This window comes from Lepisosteus oculatus, chromosome 2, assembly GCF_040954835.1.
Source record: "Lepisosteus oculatus isolate fLepOcu1 chromosome 2, fLepOcu1.hap2, whole genome shotgun sequence".
Lineage (NCBI taxonomy): Eukaryota > Metazoa > Chordata > Actinopteri > Semionotiformes > Lepisosteidae > Lepisosteus > Lepisosteus oculatus.
Genome location: NC_090697.1, coordinates 35,187,392 through 35,205,864, shown reverse-complemented (window position 1 = coordinate 35,205,864; position 18,473 = coordinate 35,187,392). Strand labels below are relative to the sequence as shown.

The window sequence follows — 18,473 nt, the reverse complement described above, 5'->3', positions numbered from 1 at the left end:
CTGAAATCACTAGGTTAAACACAAAGTATGTTTTTGTTCTAATATGATAATATTATATGATGTGATAATATAACCGATATTATCAAAAGTATGCTTTGAATTATCCAAAAATAAGATATATGTTCTATTGCATTTTTCATATTAATCACATGAACACAAATACAAATTGCTTCATTGTAAAGCAAGAATAAATGTTTTGACTTAGCTTTGTTGCTACTTCTGCATACATTATATATCCATTCATCCATTTTCTAACAGCTTCTTCAATTCAGGGTTGCTGGGGAGTCAGAGTCTATCCCAGCAAGCACTGAGCGCAAGGCAGGTTACACCCTGGACAGGACGCCAGTCCTTTGTAGGGTAGACAGACACATTCACACTCACACCTAGGGTCAGTTGTCCCAGAAGCCAGTTAACCTACCAGTATGTCTTTGGACTGTGGGAGGAAACCAGAGCACCTGGAGGAAACTCTATGCAAACCTGGGGAAAACATACAAACTCCACACAGATAGTACCTGAATCCAGGGTCCCTGGTCTGCAAGGCTGCAATGCTAACTGATGTGCCTCCATCTTACCCACATTGTATATCCATCAGTATATTATCTGAAAGTCATTATTTCAGGTAAGATTCACAGCAGCGGCCTGCAGCAGATTCCACAAGCTCGAGGCAGGGTGGAATTACACCCTGGACAGGACACTGGGTTTCACATTGTCACATGAAATGCGTGCACACACACAGGGACAATGTAAGACACCAGTCACTTTCACCTAACATATCTGGGATGTGGGAGGAAATGAAGACACCCAGAGAAAACCCTTGAGGACTCACAGAGGACATGCAGACGTCACACAGAAGTTACTCCCCATCGGAATCAAACCCAGATCCCAAGAGCAGGGATCCATCTCACATACATGTATATGTAGTAGCATATAAAGGGAAAATATCATGAAGATAATGTCTAAAGTTATGCTTGATAACTTATTTCTTTGATCAAAATAATATTTCACACACTTTCACTTTTAAATATATTTTTCTGCCATCATTTTATATGGTTGCTTTAGTTCTTTAACGTGGGGTTACAGTGTCAAGAACACTGATTATTTTTGGAACTTTGGCAGGGCTGTGCTCTGTGGATGGAGTTCTAAATTAATTCTGATATAAACGCACAAAAAAAGAGCTTTGTCTGATGTACCAAAAGATATTTGGCTCAGGAGTGCTTCAATTTGAACAGCAATCTGTTGCCGCCGCTACAGCGAGTTGATCCCAGGTAACATAAAAATCCTGAATTATTCTAGAAATTAGTGGGTTTACAGCATCAATTTAAGTGCTAATTGTAGTAGTAATGAGAAAAGACAGCCACAACTGTGAGACTTGCATCTGCTGTGCAATCAGTATGCTCAGAACGGCTGCTGACTGGCAGAGGATTTGGCTGCTAATTAAATAATTGCATGCGTGGAGGTGTTCTCGTCTGATTCAGTAGATGAAGATTAATCCTCAAATAAATATGTTTGGCTGGTACTGAAATGTTTTAGTAGGTCTTGCTGCAAAGCCTGTTTTCTCTCTCTCTCTTTTTAATCAAGAGGCAGCCACCATCAAAGAGCTTAAAGGTGCAGTTAAACAAATTGTATTCTGGTGAAGTGCAAAATAAGAAGGAAATAATAGAAAGTGAGTGAAATATAGAAATATCGGCAAATTCCGTTAAGATTGCAATACAGCAGTCTTGTTTATTAACAGAACGACTGTCAGTGAGTCACATCTCTGCACAGCTTTAATGAGGTATAAAAACACTCTCATTGCAGAGTGTATGTTGCAATCACAGTTCTGAAATACTGTGTATTTTATCATACACAGTAAAAATGAAATAGAACTGAAAGCCATGGCTTAAAGTGTACTAAATGATAAGGAGCAGGACTCCAGTCATAAGCGTATTAGGATCTCAGAATCCATTTTTGCTATTGGTACCTCCTTTAATTTTTAAGCAGTGTCAAAAACAATTGCTCTTTTAAAATTGTGTTTTAGAGCTTTATTGTTCAACCAATGAAAAAGAACAGTCGAATATCCAGTTGTAAAGAATTTTGTAATTCAGATAATTAGCATTATTGTAATGTTTTCCCTTAAAATGGAACTAATAAACCTCACAAACATGATTAGTGTTATTAAACTGTATTTAATTGTAATTGCCCAGGCTTTATATGGGCTTTATGTATATACAATGATACAATTAAAAACAGCATAGATACAACTGCATCATCTTTGTAAAACAATTACACTTGTGAGAGATATACTCCGAGAAGAAAATAAGAAATAAAAATTCATTTATCATTTATTTGTATATATTACAAAATATAGCATGCAAAGTAATAGAAGCCAGAATTAATGGGAGTCCGAAAATATTTTAGAGAGATTCTGTTCCATGCACCCATTTGAAATCACAGTTCTTTACTCTTAATAAATCTGTGATCAAATATACAGTAATGCTGATTCAGCACAAGTTGTTGTATTCTTCATGGTTTGTAGTATATTCGAAGACTGAAGGTAATACTGTATACATTTATTTAGTTTATTTTCTTTGTCCAAATTTACAATTCTGAATACAAACATCAATTTGCTGATTTAACAGAAGATCAAGATCTTTCCCTTGCATCCTCTGAACTCTTTTTCCCTCTGAACCTGTTACCCAAAACACCTAGTTTCTCCAGGCATCACAATCACAGGGAGGACTCATTGTAGCAGCAGCTGTTCCCTACTTGATCAGTTAGTTAAACACTCAGCCTGTATAGCTTACTACACAGTGAAGGTATCTGTTCATTTTTTCCATTTCTAGCCATAACATATTAAAACAGTTTTGTGTATTGTATAGAACTCTTGGGGGGATAAATTTAATAAGACATATATTATCTTTCCTCTCTATAAGTCTTTCTTTGTTTCTGTAAGTAGCCTCCTTTTCACTTTTTTAACTGATTTAAATTGCAACACCAAAACAGTTTTCATGACTTCTATCTGCTGATGTGTAAATAGATCTAAATATATTTAAATTATTGAGACATGCAGACATTTTTTCTTGAATGCATGCATAGTCATATGATGAAGTCAGAGTTAAAAATAAATCACAGTATGAATCTCAAGACAAATAACTTGGAATAACTTCGTTTTGCTTCCTTTCACCTGTTTGTTTCTCTAGGCCTGGAATTTCCTCAGCCATCTGCCAGTTATTGAGGTTGGAATGAGCATCAAAGGCTGGTGGGAGGAAAGCGAAGGGCAAACAGAGAGAGGTTTACCTACTGTGGTGTCTGACATCAGGAATGAGAAGAACTGGGTATCTGTGCACGCTGATCAGGAGTATGTGCTTCAGATAAATCTGCGCCGTATCAACATGGGACATCAAAAGGTAGAAGCTCTTACTTAACCTGTCGCACAAGGAAGTAAAAGTACAATGCATCAATATGGTATAAGATGGCAGTTGTTCTACAATCTAATTAATTATTAATTGTAAAAGGTGCATTATCATCTTAAATAATTTCCCTCTAACTCAGAGCACGCTATTTTCCTTATGGCTAATTTCATGGAATACCCTCTCTTTGATTCTTTTGCAGATATATTCTTACATGCCTCCCCAGAAGATTAGTGACCCATTCTGCGGTATTGGAAGGTTTTTATGTTTGTCAGCTGATCCAGCTTCTTTTTTTTCCACTTACAGAGAAAGCAAGACAGCAAAGCTCTTGCTCCCAAATTCCCCAAGGTCAAAGATGAAGGGTGGTTTGTAGCCCTGGGAGAGGTGGATAAAAGGGAACTTTTGGCCTTGAAGAGAATTGGATATGTGAGAAACCGCAGCAATGTATCACTAGCTTTCTTTACACCAGAGAAGACTGGAAGGTAAGATGTTGCTTGATGTCAGTGGTATCACTGCCATACCTTGAGAAAAGTCACTCTCACTAACTTCCAACAATGTGCGGTTACAGAAATAATCACTCTTTCTTGAACAGTATCTAACAAAAATTGTCAGTTTAAGTGTTTCTACGTCACAAAGACATCAGTGCTACCTCCAGTCATAAAATTAATTCATTTAATTATTTTAAATGTATTGACATTTCAACTTTAATTGATATACAACATTTATTTTTACCCCTTTTAAGAAAGTAAATGGCTTTGACTTATCAAGAAATTAATTTTGTCCCTTGTAGCAACATTCACATTGAACTTTTATGTGAAGAGCATTTTGGTTTCCTCTTGGATGGTTTTTACCTTTCTGACAACATCTAAATTTTCATGAGCCACCAAAGTGTTAGTTCAGTGAATAGTGGATATTTATTCCCACCATGAAGTGTGGGCACACTACTGAATATTGTGCTCTAAACATTTCCAACTTAAACCTGCCTTGGACATAAACCCAAATGCTATTTTCCTGCTGATGTTTCTTTGCAAATGAGACTTGACATTTTCAAACGATGATATAGTTGATTGGTTGGTGGTAGTATTTCATACGACAAACCTGAAGTGAGTGTTCAACCATGTGTGACCCAAGATATGATTGTAATAATAGTGCCTTCTCGTTGTAGGTGTATCTACACTCTGTATTTGATGAGTGACAGTTACCTTGGCATGGACCAGCAATATGACATTTACCTGAATGTGATACCAGCCAGCATTGCCTCCCAAGTCAACACTGAGGTCTCTGATGCCGTGAGCGACCTGACCTTGGAGTGACATGACTTCTTTTAATCAGCTGGGAGCAATAATGTTGCAGCACAGATTGGGCTGGTGTGCTGGGCCGTGCAGAAATTACTTGATATTTGCCTTAGCAGATGCAACTTCTAACCTCAGACACAAAGGAAATTGGAAGTGGCAGCTCAGGCTGACCTTTAGATCACAGGCTCTGTACAGCCATGATGGCCTTACATAATGTTGCTTTTGAATTAATGCTACAGTCAGATTGTTCAAGACAAAGGTGAAATCTGTATGGTACACTTAAAGCACAGCACACACAATAGATCCATCATACACTTCAGTCTGAATGTTTGTTACTGTGAGAACTCCCTACCTTTAATAGGTAATTAGGAACCTTTGCCACTGGTGATGATGATTGGGCGCTAAGTGGCACTCTTAAGAGGGTTATTTAATTTAATTTTATATTTCACTGTGGAATAACAGCGCTAAGAAAGCATATTTTGAAGTATGAATTATTTTTATTGTTCCTAATAAACCAAAACCATCAAGTTTTTTTTTTTGTTGTCATTCGATAATTCCATTTGTGCTTTAATTTTGTTATTTTGCTAAACCAGATTTTGTTGTGTGGTTTAGCCATTTCTGAATACGTGTTGTTTACATAGGACAATGAATCTTGATGCTGCAAAGTTAATTAAAGGGTGTACTGTATAATTTTGGTATACATTTTCAATATTAATATGGAATTGTTGTATATGAACCTGTAAGCATTTTGAGAGACCATTTATGATGTGAAGCTGAAATGCATACAGAATTTATTTTTTTTTCAGATTGCTGTTCTTTATTTGAATTAAAGTTAAAGCATGGGTTTTTTGCACAATATAAGATCATAAGTTTTGTGTTTGACATACAGTACTAAACCAGTTTTGTTTCCATCAAGGAAAATTCTTATTTAAAAATAGAAAATTCCCAGCTTTCTTCAGAGTTTAGAAATCTATTTTTTTCCCTATACTTTAAGTATTCATTTTTGTTCCTCTGAATTGCTGTCTTTTTAAGAAACAAAAATGCTTAATGTTAAATATGAATCTAAGATGATTGATCCCTGCAAATCTCAAGTATAACATAAATTGAAATGTAAACAGCACACTTTCGAACGCAGTTTTTGTTCAATGCTTACAATCACAATTGAAAACCATCACAGTGCACAAGAATACTTTTTAAGAAAGTTATGCTTTTTTCAGGAGACCATTAAAAACCTACATTTTCTAATTCTGACTTACATAGTATTAAACTTTATATGTTACAAGTCAGTAAAAATTCCAGGCTCTAATTTTACATGCTATACACCCTGTATAGCAGAAAATGTGTGAATGCAATCATATTAATACAGAATTCTTAGTATGTTCGTGATAAAAAAACACTATATTCATCAAATTAATAATGAACAGATTAATTGACAGATTGCTCTTTGAAACATGCTGAGAATGAATACGTAAATAACTAGTTCAATGAACTATACCTCAAGAAAGCATAATTCTGAAATACCTGTTGCATATCAAACCTGTGCTACTGTACATTCAAGGTATTGCTAATGCAAGACAAAAGAGATTTAGTATATGGTACCATAATTGTGTACCTATACTGAAACCATATATTCTTAAATCACAGAAAAATTGTGGGAGGTAAACATTGACTTTGGAAATTCTATATATCAATGTATATGACAAATAGCACTCTTATTTGGACCAGCATGTTAACATTGTTTTAAAGTTAATATATGAAGGCAGGAAAAAATAACTCTTACTGGGCACACAAGCAATTTAACATTTGAAAATATACTGAAGAACTGATTTGGGCAAAGGTTCTGACTAAATATACTGTAGATTAGTCTTTTTCATACTTCTAGGGAATGTGTTTGCATACTATGTCAATATAATAAAAATTGTTAAAAAGTATGAAAAATAATTTCAAATAAAGCATTTAAATCAGTTTCTATTTCCTTTCAGATATGGTGGTAAAAACAGGTCCTTGAACCTACTGATAAAATAATTATTTCTAGTCAGTGGGTACATTCATTCAAGTCATCATTTTTCTTCTTAATTGCTTTGGCATGAAAGGAACACCGACATTTACTTATTTTTTGTATTAATTGTCCACTAATTTATCAGGATTCTGCCTGTAATGATGCAACCTTACAAAGTATCTTTGTAAATCTTTGTTCTTTTTTAGTACATTATTTTTTATTTTAGCAGTGTTTACATGACAGATAATTTTACCATTTGTGAACAAACCTCATAGTATACACTATGCACAATTATTTGAAACTATTTTTCTTATATTGTAATGATGACTTTAAAGAGTTGAAGCTGCAACAATTGTATGCAGTAACCATGGCACAAATATGAAAACAGTAGTTTATTTATTCTACCTGTCACGCCCTCTACTCACCGTATTCGCACACGGAAACGCACCCGCACTAATTACACTCCAGCCCTGAGCACTTCTGCCAAACGACACCGCCCCTACAAATCGGCCAACCGTGACACTTCTTCAATCAACGCACCTTCTTCCTCACACAGTACTTAAACCCTTCTGAACCCTCTTCTCTTCGCCTGGTATTGGTTGTTCTTTGGTGTGCACCATCGCGCCTTAGTTTCTGTTTCCTTCTTGCTCTCTGTTACCTACCTCGGAACTCACGTTTGCCTACGTCTAGTGCCTTGCCCCTTCGGAATTGGAAGACCTTTTGATTGACCCTCACCTTTGGATCACGGAACTGCCTTTTCGACTATGACTTCAACCTTGCTCTATTCTGGATTGGAAACCTGCTCTGCTACCTTTTCTACGAACCTCGGATCTCAACTCGGACTTAGCCTCTCGCCTCGCCCCCTTAGGTACCGCATAGGGTTCATCCTCCTGTTTTCTCAGCGGGTTATTCGTGACACTACCATTACTAGTTTTTCCTTTTTATAATGACAACTCTTAAGCTCCTAGAATTGTGAGTTTTTGTCAAGAAATTTATTTCCATAGAGCATTATTGTATGGAATGTTTGAAAAGAAGAAATTGCTCAAAAACTAGTGGTCTAATGTCACACAGTACAGCATATAAAGGAACGAAAATATTTCGTAGTGCAGCTGAGAGATTTCTTTCCCAATACATCAATGAGTATCAGTTTAAAAACTTGTGATTAAGTTAAAACCTATTTTAAAACAATGTGTATTCTCCCTAGCAAAATGTTTGAATTTAAAAATGTGATTGTGGACATATCTGAGGCACCTAGACAAAGAAGACATTTAAAACATAATAGTGAATTTGTCTGACCTGGGAGAAACCCTTTAATGTGTTTACAATCAGAGTTCATCACACTAGCACAGTTGTGACAGGATACCTTAATAGTTGAATAAATACCTCTCATATTGCATGTCTGGCATGGCTACATGCTGTGAAGAAAATGAGAAATAAAGACAATAAATATTCAGGAAAACAGAGTTTCAAATCCATGTATTCAGCAGTGAAGTCTATAAACAATAGTGGAAAAAATAAAGGTATTATCACAGAGATCCTTTTTTGTTTCTGGCAAATCCATTAGCATATGTGAGCTCTCCACCATTCATGGAATTTTTCTATCAAAATATTCTGCAGTGAGGCACACCATGGCAAATTCAGTGTGAATGCTACCAGATTTCATGTCTTTTGATCCTCCTCTTGCCTGGTTCCAGTTTCGAGGTGTGATCTAACCTTTTCTCAGAGGTTTCATACAGTTATTACTAGTGTCATAATCAATAATTCATTAGCCTTACATTAACTAGTACACTCATTCCTCACCATACGGTTCAAAAATAACTGCTCATAGGCAAAAACTTGTAAAGGGGTCACTAAATTCCTATTAACATGCATGTACTATAAAAATCTCCAGTTCATTCCAAGTGCTCATAACTGGACATAAACCAGTTCAGTTTAGGTCCTTTTCTGACCTATATTAGAATATTTTGGCACCATAAACTGTGGTAATGAGGACAAGATTAATGCATCAATGTCTTTTTTATAGCATGGCAACTAAAAGAGTACACAGTATTCTAAATGAGGTCTTACTAGTTCTGATTCCACACCTTTAACTATATATCCTAACATTCTGTTTGTCTTTTTATTGGGGATCATTGTTTAGAAATGAAAATAAACTATCTAAATATCTTAATCTTTAAGACTTAAATGAGTAACATCTTTGAGCTCGGCATTTCCCATTTTGTATCTATATTTGTCTTACTACCTGCAGGGAAACATCAGCACCTGTCTATGTTAGATGTGCCCTACCAAGCAGTTGAAGTTTATCTTTGCTGCTTACAGTGTTTGTTGATCCTCTTATCTTGGCATCATCTGCAAACAATACTACCTATGCCAGAATGTAGATCATTGATATAAATTAGGAAAAGCTGTGGATCTAGTGCAGATCCTTGTATTTGGTATAAACAAAATGCAAAATGTATATAAGAGATACCGCAGGAAGGCATCCTGCAGGTGCAGGGGCTGATTGTGACAGACAGGGATAACAGAGATTCCAGCATGACTGAAGGAATAGAATGAAACAGGAACTCAGGGTCCAGCTCTATCATAAGGGATTCCACATTGAATGAACAGTGCCTCCTGATCAGACAAAGCATAGGATCCCTGCAGATGCTAGGGTGGGTGCTGGGACAACAGCAAGTTTAAAGGATGAAGCTATGGGCAATAACACAGGACTTTCTTATCCTTTTATGCAAGTGTTGGGTGAGTAGAGTTGTGACTTATAGATTGGCACTTTGGGTGAACCTGCTCACGGTTAGACATGAGCTGGGAAAAATTTAGAGAAAGAGGGAAAATCTGAAATAGAGGGGTTAGAGACACAGTGGGATGTCTAAACAGGAACAAAAGGGCAGAAACCTCTGAAACAGTTTAGGGGAAGGCGAGAAATAGTCCAAATAACACAGCAGTCTGTCATTGATGGCAGGAGGAACAGACTGAAATGGGATGAGGTTCATGTCATAAAAATCTAACAAGACTCAGAATCACAATTCCACTGAATAACTGTAAAACTACAGAGGTGCAAACACCCGAATTCATTTAAGGATTGTTACAATGAAGCAAGGCACTTTGGACAGCGGCAGAGGATTACAGGCTTAGTACCAAGCTCAGGGAACAAGACAATTGGGTACCTGCCTGAAAGGAGCTGGGTCGGACTGAGAGGCATCCAGCCCACGTCCTCACCTCCATGGAAGACCCGCCATCCCTTGTGGGAATGTTACTGGACCTGCCCAGGCAAAAAAACATGAAATTTTTAGGAGCTAAATTATATACTAGTCATATAGCAACTTCCATTGATTTAAAAATTATTACATTTACGGAAGAAAGATGTTTATCCCCCTCTCAATTTGAGGGCCTTTAATATACCTTGACAGAGAATTTTATTCCTTAAATGATAAAACCAGAAATAAACTTCTCTAAATGGATAAACAACTTCATTTTTAAAGGCAACCACAGCAAGGCTTTCAGTTGACATTAAAAATGAACCCCAGAAGACAGAAAATATTCAGAAGGAGAACAGTAAATCATATCATAGCCAGCTGCCATATCACCCTGCAACTCACAACTGGCAACCCACTGAAGCTCAGCAGGTGTGTGGCTGGTCAGTACCTGGATGAGAGACCTTCTGGGAAAAACTAAGGTTGCTGCTGGAAGAGGTGTTAGTGGGGCCAGCAGGGGGCGCTCACCCTGTGGTCCATGTGGGTCCTAATGCTCCAGTATAGTGACGGGGACAATATACTGTAAACAGGCGCTGTCCTTCAGATGAGACGTAAAACTGATGTACTGATTCTCTGTGGTCATTAAAAATCCCAGGGCATTCCTCAAAAAGAGTAGGGGTGCAACCCTTGGTTCCTGGCCAAATTTCCCATTGCCCTTACCAATCATGGCCTCCTAATAATCCCCATCTATGAATTGGCTTCATTACTCTGGTCTCTTCCCCACTGATACCTGATATGTTGTGGCGCACTATGGCTGCCATCGCATGATCCAGGTGGATGCTGCACATTGATGGTGGTGGAGGGGAGTCACCATTACCTGTCAAGTACTTTGAGTGGAGTGTCCAGAAAAGTATAAGCAATTATTATTAGTATATCAGAATGGTTTACCGAGCAATGAGAGTGGATATTTCCAAAACCTGACCCTGATTCCTGTTGGAGCTGGGAGTGTGACACTATTTTTATATTTCAGGATTAGAAAGGATCAGCATTGATGAGGGCATTTCAAACCAGAATGAAAGTAAAATCTACATAGTAACTTGTAAAACCTTCGAGATGGTTTTGCCGAAAAATACTACTTGTTAATTCTGCAGGAAGATCACGTTGGAACATTTCTGTGGTGAAATCTGCAGCACACCCTGCACTTATTTGCTCGTACATCACATTACATTGGTCATTACCTAGTGAGCAGGAAGGGCCACTTCACATCGCAATTTGTGTGAACTTGAGTGGGAGTTTGCAAAAACATGGCGACTTACAGTACTTTCACAAAGTTCACCATTTTGTGCTTAATTTGAAATTTGTAAAACATTTTCTATTATATCAATTAATTCATTTTGTTATTAAGATATCAGTCTGAGAAATCAGGACTGCAGTTCCCCTTTAAAATTCAGCATCTCCAAGATTTTGATTCTGAGTTCTGATGAAGATGAATCAGCTCAGCTATTCAAATAACAAAAAGAAGGCTCCACATTTGCTGGGCAATCTAGCAGGGTGGCTGCAGTCCAACCTGTCACAATGACATTGGGTAAATGGTGTACAGCGAAATGTAAGATCTTACTGTATCTACATTAAATTTCAGAATGTCCCTATATCATTTACAGGTACAGTATTATCTAAGGATATTGAGATATCTAATTGGGCTTCTTACTAAAGACAGCTAAAACTGTTTTCTAGAAACTTCCAACTCAATTATTTATGCTTTATTCCAAGATTACAAACTTACATCCTGTCCCATTTTAAACTATCTGAATTTTTTTTTAATTTCAAATGTTTAGAAATGTCTTAAAGTGGCATATTGTTCATAGTAAATGGGTACAAAATGAACACATGAAAATGATTTGTGGATATCTTCGAACAGGAAGTCATTTACAGATACAGATACGGTATCTCAAAATGAATGGGAAGTCGTTACGAGATATTTAAATTCATTTTGAGGGGATTTTTAATGAAAGAAATTAAATTTAAGAATTGATTCAAGAAATGGATCGATGAGATTCTTAGATCAGTTAGGTACCAACTGCCAAACGGCTAGATGAGATGAATGGCCTCTTCTTTTTTGTAACCTTTCTTATCTTCTTATGTTAATATTTACAGTTGCAGAAAGTAAACACTTTTTACTACTCTCTGTGTCTAAATGAAAGCAGTCATGTGCTACACATATATCCCCCTAGAGGGCAATACTGATCAAAGACCAAATATGAAATAAATAGTTTTACCAGTTTATCCAATACAGCAGCCAAGAGGAAGGTGGAGCCTGTCCCAGCAAGCAACTTGCTCAAGGCAGAATACATCCTGGACAGGCCACCAGTCCATTGCAGGGCACACACACCCGGGCCAGATTTCCCAGAAACCACTTCTAGAATGTCTTTGGACTGTGGGAGAAAACCGGAGCGCTTGGCAGAAACCTGGGAACACGGGGAGAACATACAAACCACTCCAGATAGACCCAGACCCCAGGGACCCAGGGCTGTGAGATGGCAACGCTGACCACTTACTTAACAAATTCCATAATGAGATAATTTAGCAGCCTTATAAATGAACTTGATTTGGAATTTTGCAAAAAATCACAGATTACTGAGGACAGATAATTTAAAAGTACTGCACAGTAATTTTTCCAGCATTTTCTAACCTTTCTAAACAAAGCCCAGATAAGACATCTAAAGTAACTAGATTGCTTCATTCATCTGTACTTCTGTAATTTGGCTTCAAGATGATACAATGAATTGGCTGCCTTGTTTATTGGTGATAGACTGATTATGATTCTATATTCTCATTGTTTCATACTTAGGTGGGTAACTGGGGATCAGTCAATTCATCCAGTCAACATTAGGCAAAAATGTTCTAAATTGCAATTGGTGTTTACTTGGTACAACAGTAATGCAGTCTGTCCTGTGGTTCCTCTGTAGACTACCCACTGCATTGATATCCAAAATCAATTAAAGCCAATCAACAGGCCAGGTGTTAAGACCAACAATCCATGGTATGCTACACTAAAAATGCCAAGCAAGGAAATGTGTAAAGTGACATTAAATGAACCAAATTCCTGTGGCTTGGGATCCTATGGCTTTCAAATTCATACAGTAAAGATTCCCTCCTGATGTACCCATTTGTGTTGGTAACTAAACTGAATCTCAGTGCTGCTTATTGTTACATCATTTGTTATACAGTATTAACTTGCTTTCAATAAATGCACAATCTTTATTTCGTGCAATGCTGGAGACATTAGAGACTAGTGACATTTTTAGTTTTATAAAAGCTTATAAGAAGGACCCTTTAGTCCAGCTGTTTTTTCTTGACTTCCTAAACAATTAAGGTTTCTGCATCCTCAACAGAACTTGCACGTTCAGAAATGAATGCACTGATACAGCTGCATGAGATCCTTGGATCAATCAGCCAAATTAGCTTGTTCAGGGGTTCCCAGTCCTCATCCTTGACACACACTTGCTGGTTTTCATTCCCATTAAGCTTAATTACTGAATTGAAGCTTTAGTTGAACTAATAAGTCTTCTGATTGGAACACACGTTTTATTTTTCTGCTCAAAGGCTTGGAATTTTATGTCACCTATGAAATACCATAGATTAAAAAGCATCCTCTCATATGTTTTGGACCTGAAAACAATCATCAGTCAACTTCAGGTTGAAATCATCTGAGAGCTCAGCTGGAACAAAAGCTAGCAGGTGTGTCAGTCTCCAGGACAAGGACTAGGAATCTCTGAGTTAGATGTACTAACAGACCCCCTCTAGTTTGTAACTATTGAAACACAACGCACGGACCAGAATGTATACTTCGGGTCAGAATATTGAGGATTGCCATAAATCTTTGGGATCCTGATATGATAAGGTTAGATACAGAAATATCTTAGTTCATAAAAGAAATCAAAGTGTGTAGAATGTCTGTTGAATTATAAGGTGTGGTGTGAGCACTGGTTCAGGGAAAACTATAGCAGAATTTAATGTTTTGGTTCCAGAATGAAAATGTGAATGAAGCAAAACCAAATAAATCAGTTATTTTTGCAATGCGTAAGGTATGTAGTTGATAAGATTAAGGTTTAGGGCTGTATGTCAGCGCCTAAATAGCAAAACTATTTAAACTATACTAAACCTTTACTAAAAGAAGACCTGGAACATAAAAACATCAGAATACAAACAAGAGGAGCCATTTGGGCCACCTAGATCATTAACTTTCCAGTAGCTAATTGCTCTGAGGATCTATCCCATCCAGCTGTTTCTTGAAAGAAGCCACAATACTGGCTTCAACAGCACCATTGGGTAGACTGCTCTAGGGTTAACACTTGTAAAGAAATAATATCATTATCCTTAGAACATCCTTCCGAAGGCAAATAGTGCCTGGCTAGTTTATTTTACAATGTGACAATGATCCCACACACAGCTCAGTTCAAACTAAATGGTCTGCATCAGTAAGAATCACAGGTTTGTCCTTCGTTGCACAGGTCTTCTCTTAACATAACAGGTTGCTCTTAACAAGAGGCCATAAAAATGGGTGCCATTATTCTAGAAAATTAAGTAGACTGAACATGGAAAAAATGGATCGTGTTAACCTTCTTATGTTGAAAGAGAATGCCTATGGCGTGTGCAGCTGCGACTGATAATACAGGGGGATATTTAATGAGAACCGATTGCAGAAAAATGACAGCAAATCAATCTTTCTTTCTTTTAGATGGTCAATAAATGTTGTTTTATTCGTTCATAGCTCTGTCTAGTATTTCTCCATTAAATGGCATACAGTACATCTATTTGTCGTGTATATATTCAATAAGGTTGGAAGTGTGTGACACAGGGATTGTGTTGAATTAGGTATTAAAATATATATTTCTAATTCTGTAACTCCAGTCCTTACCATAATCCTAATTGAAACTCATATCTTAAACTGGACAATAGCACCTACTGTCAAACAATTTACTGATATTATATATAATATGCTTAAGTGGCAAAACAAACATTTACAAATGTCTCACATCAATTGAAACATTTACTGAAACATAAGGTCAATTAACTGAAAATCTATTTTAATTTACAATTTAATGATATCCCAAATAAATCCTGAAAAATATTTTAAATTATTTAAATTATCTTCAAAAGCAGTTCTACTGTAATTAGATATTTAAATTGTATATGCAAGTACTTATTTATTAATCGCGTTTTATTGCCTTTGAATTACTTTAAGATGCCTTAAAATAAGGATGGAATTTTGTTGTATCTAAAATAATCTGAAAAAGATTTAAGATTAATTTCGGTCTAGAGGTTTAATTCGTAAGACATTATGAATAACAAAGTATTTAAAAAAATAATATTTCCGAATCTGATCTTTTTAACCCCAAAATGTATTACCTGTTCATTTTAAGACAAATATTTCATATATTTCAAATTCATATCACAAAATAATATTGTTTTGATATATCTTCAATTGATTTATATCTTAAACGTAGTCTTGAAGTAAAGATGAACCAATCTTAATTTTATAGACATCATAACATTATGATATACATAAAAAATAATGTTTACTTTTTTTTTCAACCGGTCAAACGGATCTTAAACTGCTATTAAACTACCCGCAAATCACCGTAGAACACACACGGAGAGTAAGACACTGGGTTAAGAAAAAACAAATTGGCATTAGGCTTTATCAAGAGTGCAGACCATTCAGAAAAACAAAGGGCGTGTGTGTAAGTAGAGGCTATATTCTTGCACGGAAGATAGATACCAGAGTATGTATGAAATTCTGTATTCCGTATTCAACGCCTGTGTGATGAGCGTTATTTTTCATTAGCATATGAAGTGGGAAAGCCCTTCCACATTACGTGGAATGGAAGGGTTCTGCTACTCATATATATATTTATTTAGACTTTAAATCATTCAAATAATATAGTGACGTGGGATCATCACCAATTAACTAACTTAAAAGGGTTTAAAAGAGAGTATATTGTCACGTAATGACCTGTCGGTCCGATTTGAATGTGTATGAACGCTGCATTAAATGTAGACTACACTGTCTCCTGGGGGTGGGGCGGGGCTGAAAGATACCGCTTCCGAACGCTCCTCGCTTCCCTTTACTCCTTTCATGGTGATTCATGTAATCGGTTATAAAAATTATATTTTCACCACAATCGTGAAACTATTTTTTTCTAAAACAAATACGCATGTATTACTTCCACAGCGTATAAAAATTAAACATAAAACATTGTGGATATTTTAGAATAACCCATATTGAAATAAATGTTTTCAAGTCTGAGGAAAAATCCAACTGCCACATCGGTAAAATAGAGTACGGCATCTGATTTCCTTTCACAATTGCATATTAATACGTTGGCACATTATAAAAGGTCAGATGGTCAATTTCAAGGAGCAGCATGCTTGCTAGAAGCAAGCCATAGCTTTCTTCAAAACAGTGTAACGTTTACTATGAGAAATCAAGAAACCTTTCCTTTACAAACGTCGTGTGTTACGCTATATGAACACTAATAAAATCAATAAGCGAGTATAATAAGTCGGACAAACAAAATTCTGTATTTAATTACCAACGAAAATTAACAAAAAATTGAACAATTATTAATTAAGTACCATATTTACAGATGTTTGTGTTATGAAACGTAACATAGGCTATATTAAAGAACAAGCTGGCATTTATTTTATTGTTCTCTTCGCACTTCAATCTTCTTGTTTATACGATCTTTTGAAATAGTCTGATCTCAGTTAATTATTTTCTATTAACAATAATTAAGAAAATCTATAAGATAGACTTCCCAGCAGTTAATTGGCAGTCTTAGCGTAAATCATTTTTGTTTTAACATCATCTTAAACTCCTTTCTGGCAATTTCATAATATGGAGAATTTTCAATTGTTCTCTTTTCCAGCGACACTCCCTAATTAACAAGACATTCTGGCTTTACTAAAAGGTTAAACCAGCAGCAGCTATTTCGTGCACGTTATGCTTCATAACTAATTTTCTATTTTTACATCACTGCAGGTGGATATCATATTAAAAAGGGAATTCATTCTTGTCTGATTCAGAGAAAAATGGCCACATAAAAAATAGGATTCAAGGACTTGTGAAGTATATACAGCCAAACAAGTATTTGTGCAGTGCGAATGTGTATGATGTATAATGGAATATGTCTTAAAATAAATGAAAGATATTTCCGAATTTTCATTACATGAACATAAACGGTTCTGTGTTGAAAAAAACGGGATCTGTGAGGGGGGAAAATAAAGTACAACAAACATTTACTTAAGTAAAATGCAGGTCCGAGCAAATGAGAAAACATCACTGTCATTAGTCTTAAAATTACCCCAGTTGCTGACCACTCGCACTGAGGCTATTTCGTTTCAGCGTTTCATTTATTCGGTATCATTTATATGCATAGTTTTTTTTTAGGTTGACATTAGAAATCATCGAATGAAGTCAAAGTAAAAACAAAAGGATTATTGAAATCACAATTTTCAGGTAAGTCCTTCCACGTGTCTCAGCTCTCCACTGTTCTAATCACTGAAGTAATCATAACGAAAGTATTCACCTTCATTCGCTTCATTATGTTAAGATTATTCAAATAGTGCCTTTAACAGTTGACTGACAATCAAAAAGTTGAAAAAAAAGTGACACGGTAAAAACTTTTCAGTTAGTATTGAATTTAACATTATGCATCTTTTCTTCATAAATGTGATTTTCCTGTGAGTCATTCATCTGTTTATGTCGAGTTCCTAAAAAACCTAGAATAATCAAGAATATTTAACAATAATGTTCCACATTACAGTAATGCAATAAAAACGTTACATCGCCTGGAATTTTTATGTAAATACATTAAACGTTTCAGAACTTACACAGTTTTACAATAATTTAAAAAAGTATGATGCTTTTGTCTTCTTTTAGACGTCTTGGGAACCGTGAGCTTTTTAAAAGTGTTCGCACAGGTTGAATGGAAACAAGTGAACCACCACTTCAATTATACCAGCGTAGCTTAATAGGTTATATTTATATAACATGTATTTTTTTTAAATAAGGAATAAATTCATGAAACAACATATATGCCGGTACATTGCGGGCGAGATCCTTCTGAGGAAACCGCGGCTACTGACTGGTGCCAGTTTGTTGTGTTTAAATCTTCAGAAGCAGAAGAACAGACATCCCTGGGAGAGACTCAAGATGATGTCAGCTCTGCTTGCAGTACAGTTATCCGCCACTTATTCATGTTAACTTTTACCTATTAGGGAAAAATTGGAATGAAATCCAAATAAGCACAGTGTTACACTTGACATTTATACATTGAAATCATGTTTCTCTCATTTTTAAAGTTTATGTAAATCATAGAACTAAACACCGGAAAGCACAAACCAAAAAAAAAGGTTATTTAGTTCCCGACTCGTCAACATACTTATACTTAAGTATTATAAAATGTGAGATGCCCTAAGATTTCTGGAATACAGTTATTAAACACTGTACAAGCCTTGCAGCCAGGTACTTTATGTAACCTAAATTACATAAAGTAATTTTCAATCAAAGCAAGCACACTGAAAATAGAATGCG

The 18,473-nt window shown here is 36.0% G+C and overlaps 1 protein-coding gene across 2 annotated transcripts in view; it reads left to right on the top strand.

Annotated features, from left to right (window-relative positions):
- The window catches only part of ascc3 (activating signal cointegrator 1 complex subunit 3), a 372,889-nt gene extending 366,240 nt beyond the window's left edge, over nt 1-6,649 (top strand). For both annotated transcript variants that reach the window (XM_069178640.1, XM_069178641.1), the window contains exons 40-42: nt 3,180-3,386; nt 3,696-3,871; nt 4,555-6,649. In XM_069178640.1, the coding sequence (XP_069034741.1) occupies nt 3,180-3,386; nt 3,696-3,871; nt 4,555-4,702 (531 nt within the window). In that variant the 3' untranslated portion in view covers nt 4,703-6,649. The remainder of the gene's footprint in view (nt 1-3,179; nt 3,387-3,695; nt 3,872-4,554) is intronic.
- The last annotated feature ends 11,824 nt before the right edge of the window (nt 6,650-18,473 follow it).